This window comes from Sminthopsis crassicaudata, chromosome 1, assembly GCF_048593235.1.
Source record: "Sminthopsis crassicaudata isolate SCR6 chromosome 1, ASM4859323v1, whole genome shotgun sequence".
Classification (NCBI taxonomy): domain Eukaryota; kingdom Metazoa; phylum Chordata; class Mammalia; order Dasyuromorphia; family Dasyuridae; genus Sminthopsis; species Sminthopsis crassicaudata.
In genome coordinates this window covers 46719101-46728118 of record NC_133617.1, presented here as the reverse complement: position 1 = coordinate 46728118, position 9018 = coordinate 46719101, and the positions used below count along the sequence as shown (strand labels likewise).

At 40.6% G+C, this 9018-nt stretch overlaps 1 protein-coding gene across 1 annotated transcript; it reads right to left on the bottom strand.

The window, feature by feature from the left end:
• Positions 1-3488: 3488 nt before the first annotated feature.
• On the bottom strand, positions 3489-8794 carry CLEC4G (C-type lectin domain family 4 member G). Its single transcript, XM_074283975.1, has 9 exons — positions 8626-8794; positions 8187-8294; positions 7808-7861; positions 7629-7691; positions 7398-7502; positions 6980-7069; positions 6345-6493; positions 5884-5999; positions 3489-3683 (listed from the first exon to the last, which is right to left on the bottom strand). Exons 1-9 carry the CDS (start codon positions 8765-8767, stop codon positions 3545-3547), a joined length of 966 nt encoding a protein of 321 aa, XP_074140076.1. The 5' UTR covers positions 8768-8794; the 3' UTR covers positions 3489-3544.
• Positions 8795-9018: the final 224 nt, after the last annotated feature.

The window sequence follows — 9018 nt, the reverse complement described above, 5'->3', positions numbered from 1 at the left end:
GAATTTATGAGCAAATAAGAACTAAAGAAATTATGAAATGGGAAATGGATAATTTTGATTACATTAAATTAAAATTAAAATGTTTTTGCACAAACAAAACCAATGCAGCCGAGATTAGAAAGGAAACAAAAAGTTGAGGAGAAATTTTTACAGCCAGTGTTACTGATAAAGGCTTAATTTCTAAAATATGAACAAGTCATAATTCTTTTTTATCAATGGGGTGATTTAAGTAATTTCAATAAACTTGTGATGGAAAGTGCCATCCAGATCCAGAGAGAAAACTATGGATACTGAATGCTTATATTGAAGAATTCTATTTTCACCATTTATTTTGTTTGCTTTTATTTCTCATGGCTTTTTCTTTTTGTTCTCACTTTTCTTTCACAACAAGACTAATGTGAAAATATGTTTAATATGTTATACATATATAACCTATATCAGATTGTTTGCTGTCTTGGGGAGGTAGGAGATAAGGGAAAGAAAGAGAAAAATTTGGAACTCAAAATCTTATAAAATTGAATGTTGAAAATTGTCTAATTGGAAAAATAAAATACTGTTGGGGGAAAACAAAATATTTTTCAATTTGGCTTTTAGTTGGAGTTTTTGATTTCTTGGATTTTTTTTCCCTAGTTTTTCTAGTTGCATAAATAAGTTACTGATATATTTTTCTTATTCTTTTTTTCTCTTTTTTTTTTGAGGAAAAGATTTAGAGAATATCATTTATCTTAAGTATGCCTAGTTTGAATCCCAAAAATTTTGGTATCTTGTCTTATTATTGTTATTTTCTTTGATGAAAGTATCAGTTTCTATGACTTAGTTTGAATTCTTTTAAAGTTTGAATCATTTCTTCAAAGACTCTTAATTGATTATAACTTATTTTATTTTGGTTAATAAGGGATTTGTTTAATACTACTATTTTTTTCTGCATGTCCTAGTATATGGCAAATTTTTGTAAAAATGACCAAATATACTTGAGAAGCATGTCTACCCCTTTCACATTCAATAACTACAAGCCTTACAATAATCAATCTTATAAGTCACATCTAACATCTAAAGTTCCATTCATGCCATTAACTTCATTCTTGTTTTATCTTTTTGTTTGACTTGTCTATGTCTGAATGGATATACATTGAGGCCCCCAATTATTATATAGTTTTCCTGTTCATTTCTTCCTGTTATTCAATTAACTTTTCTTTTAAGTATTTAGATATTTTGACATTAAGTTCACATATATTGTTATCCTATCTTCTACGATATCTTTAATCATACTGTAGATTTTCTTTTTATCTTTTAATTTTGTGTGTGTGTGTGTGTGTGTGTGTGTGTGTGTGTGTGTGTGTATTACTGCTGCCTTATACGAAATTATGGTGGCTATTTATTGTCGTTTTTGGCTCAGCTAAGACACCTTAAGTTCTATTTTAGTTTCTTATTTTAAAGCTATATAAATCTTCATCTTTCATGTTTCTGAATGACATCTGATTGAGTTCTGCTTTCTAATCCACTCCACAGATGGTGCTGTATCTGAAATCAATTAAACCTGAGTTCAAATCCTGACTCAGATATTTGTCATTTGATAGTAAGAAAGTCTTTATCCTCTATTTTGTCTCAGTTTTCCTCATTTGTAAAATAATATATTTGGACTTAATGGTTTCTAAGGTCATTTCCAGCTTTTAATGAATGATCCTGTGATTAAATGCTCTCATTCACATTCATAGTTATGATTGTTAATTTTCTCCATTCTATCCCCTGGCATTTTTTCTCCTTTTGTCTCTTTTTCCCCTTCTTTAGAAGATACCAGTTGTGAAAAAGAAGTGTGGTAGATTATAATGATATTGGCACGATCTATTTTTGATTCACTGCTTATTCTCTCTTCTTTCTCCCAGACCCTGATCCCTGGATTTTATCATTTTCCCCCCTTTTTTCTTCCCTTCACAATTGACTCTCCATAGTTGAAGTTTAGTTTGTGCATGCTTTCTCCCTCTCAGATACAACACTTAATTTTACAGTCCTATCCTCTTTCTATCCCACCAGTTTTCCTCTTGAATTTGATATTTTTCTTTTTTATTTACTTTATATTCTTATTAAAGTAAAAATTTTAAAAGTAATTTATTTATAAATAATCAATTTGTTAAAAGGGATAATTAGACACCTGGAATGGTGTTTTCAATTGTTATACTTGATTCAATATTGATAAAAGTGATCTGTTTAACCAACTCCGGAGGACTGTGCAAGTCAATGAGGTGTTTATGGATTCTCCTTTGGAACAGATCCCAAGTCTTTGAACCTTCACCAACAGTTTTTCTTTTTTTAGTTGTGACACAAAATGTTTTAATGAGCATATATGAACAGACTTCTTCACTTTAAAATTCTTTTCTTTGGCTCTTCTAATTAGGTTAGCACATGCTTTCTAAAGTGATTTAAGATTGTGGTTTATGAAGATAATTCTAATCTGGCAAATGATCACTTTAGGTGAAATAGATGTTTTGCTGGTATCTTAGGATGTTTTAAGATTTAAAAAGATGTTATTTGCAAACATTAAAGTGCTACATTAATAGTAATTTCTTGGGTCATCATATTGTACTACTGATTCTTATTGACCTTGCAATTTACTAAAACCCCAAGCTTTTTTTCAGAAGAAGCACTATCTAGCCATGTCAGCTCCATCATCTACAATATGTCTGCTAGATGGCACAATGAATAGAGCCCTGAGCCTGGAGTCAGGAAAATCGAGTTGAAATCTGGCCTTACTTGTTGGTTGTGTGACCTTGCTTAAGTCATTTAATCTAATCCACTTACTTGATGTCTGTCTCAGTTTCCTCAATTTAAAATGGGAATTATCACAGCACCCATCTCCCAGCTTGTTGTGATCACATGAAATAATATTTGTAAAATGTCTAGCATATGGTAGGCACTTTGCAAATGCTAGCTGACATGATCATGATCCTCATCAAATTAATTTTTTGAACCTGAGGTTATTCATCATTGTTAAATTTTATCTTATTAGATGTGGCCATTATTATTCCTACTTGTCAAAATTTGAGAGGAAGGAGAGGGATAGAGAGAGAGAGAGAGAGAGGTAGATGGGAAGAGAGAGAGAGAGAGAGAGAGAGAGAGAGAGAGAGAGAGAGAGAGAGAGAGAGAGAGAGAGAGAGACAGAGAGAGACAGAGAGAGACAGAGAGAGACAGAGACAGAGACAGAGAGACAGACAGAGAGAGACAGACAGAGAGACAGAAAAAGAGAGACAGACAGAGACAGAGACAGAAAAAGAGAGAGAGACAGAGAGAGACAGATACAGAGACAGAGAGACAGAAAAAGAGAGAGAAAGACAGAGACAGAAACAGAGACAGACAGAGACAGAGAGACACACAGAGAGAGATAGTTTGTCCTCCAGGGCATGGATGGAAAATAATCACTCCTCTCAGGGACTCCCTGGTTTGAAAAGAAGACAGGGCTCTTTAAACAATCCACTATATGGAAGGGAAAGAGAAAATCTTTTATTATCCTTTCTCCATGCCAGACCAGGCTTCAGCAATAGGTTTCAGCTCAACACTGCTGCCTCTTCTCACAGATCCAGTTGTCATTGAGGTTGTTACAAGGGGCATCATTCCATCGACCCGTATAAAGTATCATGATGCAGTTTTCATTCCTTCTCGAATCATTTGGCTCCCCTATATTCCAGTAGCTGTAGAGGTAGAAGTAGGAGATCCCATAATGAAGCTAATAGAAGACACCATCTTCCAGACTTACACCAAGGCAAAAGCCACTATTGTCCTGAAGTTCTGGTGAATAATACACCTGCTGGTGCTTCTAGATTTGGGGACCTTACACATTTGGGAGGGAATGATAGAATAGAAAGAGATGAGCAAAAATCCATCTGCCCTTCTTGTCTCCAGTTACCAAGAGATGTCTGGAATGCCCCACTAAGAATTACAGTCTCCCTCTCCTTCTCCCTCTCTCTCTCCTTTTCCCTCTCTCTTCTGTCTCTGTCACTGTCTCTCTGTCTGTCTCTCTCTCTCTGTCTCTGTATCCCTCTCTCTTTCTCTCTCTCCCTTTCTCTCTGTCTCTGTCTCTATCTCTATGTGTCTGTGTCTGTGTCTCCTTTCCTTCCTCTCTCTCTCTCTCATTCTCTTTGGCTCTCTCTGACTCTGTCTTTTTTTAGAGAAGGGAACTCAAAACATTGACATGATTCCAATCTATACAGTCGTTGTCTTTTCAATATCCTTAAAAAGAGTTGGGCTGGAACCAGTGATCATATTTTCCATAATTGTTAACTAGTTGAATAGTGTGAATACTAATGGGTGCAAACAGATTCATTATTCATATTAACTGAAACCTACCTGTTTCTTAGCCTTCTACTCTGAAAAAGCTCCACTATTAGGAAGTTTTCTTTTAAACTAGAACATGCTTCTCTTTTGCCTTTAAGCCTAATTCTATTCTTTGTGACCAAACAAAAATAAGTCCAACTTTTCTTCCATATGACAGCTTTCTGAATACTTGGAATTAGTTCTCTTGTCCCTCCCATTGCCCCAGTTCTTATGCTTTCTAGTTTCTTCACCGTCACAAAATCACTGAATCTCAAAGTTGGACTAGACCTCAGAGACCATCTAGGAGAGCTATCATTAGGAATTCACTGCTTCTCTTTCTATACAAGCTCACAAAGTGTCCCTTCAATAATGTATGTTAGAATCTTGCCAGAAATCAAAGTCAAGTTCACCAGTCCATAATCTGCAGACTCCACCTTCTTTCCTTAAAAAACAAAACAAAACAGGACAATTGCTTTTCCTCAGTCCTAAGGCAATTCTCCCACTCTTGATTATTAGTTTTTTTTTTTTTTTCAAAGATCCCTAGAATATAACCTGGAACAGATCTTAGAAGTAATCTGAGTTGACCCATTTTCCTTAATGATGATAAAAGAAAAGCCTGGGAAGAGGAAGGATTTTCACATAAAGGGTGAGGGGCAGAACCCAAATTCAAATTCTGGTCGGTTTAACACTAAATTCACATCTTATCCGCTATACCAAGTCACTGCTAACAGTCAACATGCTGGCCATTCTTTTAGCACCTTGGAGAGGTCAATTATTTAATCCCTGTGACTTGAATAAACTCTCATATTCTAGTGATCCTCCCTGCTCTGACATCTTGGTTTCTAAGGGCCCTCCCAGCTCTGACCTCCTGGGTTCTAAGGACCCTCCCAGCTCTGACATCCTGGGTTCTAAGGACCCTCCCAGCTCTGACCTCCTGTGTTCTAAGGGTCTTCCCAGCTCTGACCTCCTGGGTTCTAAGGACCCTCCCAGCTCTGACCTCCTGGGTTCTAAGGGCCCTCCCAGCTCTGACCTCCTGGGTTCTAAGGTCTATCCTAGCTCTATTGTTCTGTGCTCTAACCTCTTTTAGATCTAAATTCAACATTCTGTGTTCTCAAGTCTCGATGTCAATGCTGACATACCATATGGTATGTTCTGAGGTCCATCTCAGCTCTTCTTTTCAATGCTCTAAGACAGGACTTGTTAAACTTTTTCTATTTGAGACCCCTTTTCACCTGAAAAATTTTTACATGACCCTAGGTATAAATGGATATAAAATAAGTATACAAACCAAACATTTACTGATAGTAGAGCATCATTTCATGACCCCACATTCAGTTATAAAACCCCATATAAAGATTCTAATCCACAGTTTAAGAAGCTGAGCTCCAAGACATCTCAAGCCGAGATATTCTAATTTATATTTTAAGTGTCATCCAACTTGGATTTTTTAAATTTGATTTTCTAAATAAGATATTTTTGGCCTATCTAATGGGGTTTCGGACTCAGCACAATGATTTGCCCTTGTGCATGAGCATGTGCTTTGAGAGTTTTGCCTTGTGTCATAAGGAAGATATTTACCTGAAAGTGAGTTTGCTACCATCAACCCACGTGTACCCATTAACCCTTCCTCTGGCACGAGTTGCTGTGAGTCCAATCCAGTAACCCAAGCCTCTGGTGTTCTGGGTCAAGAAGTTCTTAATAAGGAATAAGAGTTGTTAATGGAATTATGATCCCCACCCTTCACAAGACCCATATCTCCCCTATTCACATTGGTGGCTATTCTAGGAACCGGTACTCTCCATTGGATAAAGGGATAAAGTTAGGAGCTGGGAGGGCAGGTATCATCCCTCTCCCTTCAAACTAGGGACATCCTGAGAGCAAGGGACATATCTTACTTTCCCCCAGGACACGGGTACCCCAAGGTTCCATGTCTCCCCCCCCTCTGGCCAGCCATAGATTCCCCAGGTCCATGTTATTCCTCTCAAAGACTGGTCATGGGGGGAGTCTCCCCAAGCACTTGTTACTTCCCAGGATTTTACCTGTTCTTCAAGGTTGTTCACAATAACCAGATGTGCCTGCTCCTGGGCACAACTCTGCTGTGACTGGTCCCAGTGAGCTTTGTTGGTGGAGAAAAAGTAGCAAGAACCCTCAAAGGCTAGCCAGGAATCAGGACATGGGGAGCAGGAGCCTGGAAATGGGATTTAGAGTTTGCTGCAGGCCAGGACAGACCTCTCTATTCTGGCTTAAGAAAAGGGTCTCTCTTCCTATGCTATATCCCAGCACCCATCCCCCAGGATAAAATCAAGGAGGGATCCTGGGCGATGACCCTTGAGCAACCATGGGCCTTGGTCTTTTGTGGGTCCCGCACTGAACCTTATAGCTAAGTGAGGCTCTGTAAATCTAGTACCTTACCAGGACCCTGAACATGCTGAGGGATCAGTGCTTAGGATGGAGGGGTACCATCCATGGGGCAGCCATGGCAGGTGGGGGTGATGGGTGATGCTGGATTGCAGCCCTGTCTTTGGATCCATGAGAAGCAACTATCTGAGCAAGTAGTAGACAGCTAAGCCTAAATCAGGTCACTTGGAGGGCCTCTGGCTTCCATTTTCCCAGCTTCCCTTAAACTGAACCACCTATCCCACAACCAAGCATCTCTCTGACTGAATCAACTCACTGTTCCCTCTTCTCACAGCGGCCACAGCCCGGAACATTTCACTGCGAATGTCTTGTCGGTCCTTCCCAGCCTCTGCCAGGGCCTGAGTCACTGGGAGAATAGTAGGAAAAAAGGAGTGTGTCCAGCAGAATGAGTCAAGATATTTGGCAAGCACTATGGAGGATTTCTGGGAGGGTGGATTGTGAGAGCAGCCAGTGAGGTTGTTAGGAAGGGGCTGGGAGGGTTATTATGGGAATACTTGGCAGGATCAGTGCTGGATTGTCCAAGAGGCTTGATATACAGCCATACAGCAGGGGCAATATGGAAAGGTCCAGCAGGGATGGATGGATAAGACCACGTCTAAAGTGTGGGGCAGCGCTCGGGGATAACCTTGGTTTTGAGAGTGTCCAAGGTTTCTGTTTCTGTGAGGAGTACTTACTCTGAGTGCTGAACTCATTGTGCTTGCTTTCGAGCTTGAGAAGTCGGTTATGGGAATCACCCAATTTATTCTCCCATTTTCCCAAGCTAGTCCACAGGGCAGAGCCTGGGAACAGGAGAGGGATTGGGGGCCAGTGAGCCAGAGCTCCTCTCCCTTCGTGTCCCCAGCTCTCTCTGCACCTCCCCAATCAATCCTTCTTAGCTTCCACCCTCCCTCTCTGTTCCTTCTCACCATTTTTTCTGGCAGCTGTTAAGTCCTTGTTTATCTGCCCCACATCCTTTGTCAACATAGAAGCTGGAAAGATTTCCCCATGGTTTCTTAGTCGTACAGATTCACGGGATTGTACCCCACCCAATCATAGTTCCAGGGCCAACTGGACCAGGTTACCCCAAGAATCCTGCCCCACCTACCATTGGTTCTCATTTCCTCTTTTAGCTGATTCAGCTCCTGGGATGTCTTTGAGCCTGGGGACACGTATGTATACAAATACACACAAAACATGCATTCACACATACACACATCAGAATCCCCACTTATTGTGAGGACTTATTGACTTATAGAGGCCAGTGTGGGGCTGAGAAATAAGTAGGGGAATGAAGACAGATAATCAGGAGGACTGAGCCAAGAAGGAGGGAAGGGGACCTGAAAAGGGGAGCAATGCTCTTAAGGTCTCTAGAATCCCGTACTGAAGCTTGATTAAGTTGCTCTCCCTTCTCATCCCCACCCCCCTGCCCCACACTCTGAAGCTCACCTGATGTCTAGCTTCTGCCCTCCCTCCTTTCTCCTTACCCTTGACCAGTGACACAATGAGGAGAATCGACAACAGTAGAATCACAGCTAGCAGCAAGAAGACAGATTTTGAGGGCAGATCTTGGGGAAACTGTTTCTTCCACCAGCCTGAAGGAAACCAGGATTTGAGGACCCTAAAGTCACCTTTACAGGAATACTAAGGCACAAGCCAGAGTCAACCAGAGCAGATCCAAGACCACCTGGATCCCATCTCTGGAGTAGGGAGAGAGGCGTTGGGAAAGCCTTAGTCTTAGAGATAAGGGGATAGGATTTGGTGGTAACTCTCATTTTTGTTCTTTTCCTTTTGAGACCATGGCCTCTCCTATGGGGCTTTTGGAGCTGGATAAAACAAAAGAAAAAGGAGAGCACCTGTGACTCCTAACATCCCATCCCCCAGTCCTATGTAGCCCCTGGAAAGAGAGGGCCCCTTGCTTGGTACCTGTGCCCCGGGAGATCCAAGCTAGCTGGGACTTGTCTAAAGCAGGATGGTCTTGGTCTTCTTCCCATTTTTGATAGCTTATGGAGTTCATGGTGAGGATGCAGACTGGACCACCCAAAAGGGAGAAATGAGCCTGTTCCATACAATCCTCACATGCATCACATTTATTAGGCCCTCCCTTTCCTTTCAGATTACCATTCTGGATGTCAAGTCAGCAAGAAAGTCTGGCCACCTCCTCCCTCATTCTGCTCTTCCTTTTCCAGCCGATCCCTTCTAAGAATGAGCCAGTAAGGACCATTCCTCCCAAGATATAAGGCCCCTTGCTTTTTCCCTGGGAACTAGATCCACACACACAATCTGAATAAGTCCATCCCTGAGATCTCTCCATTTTTT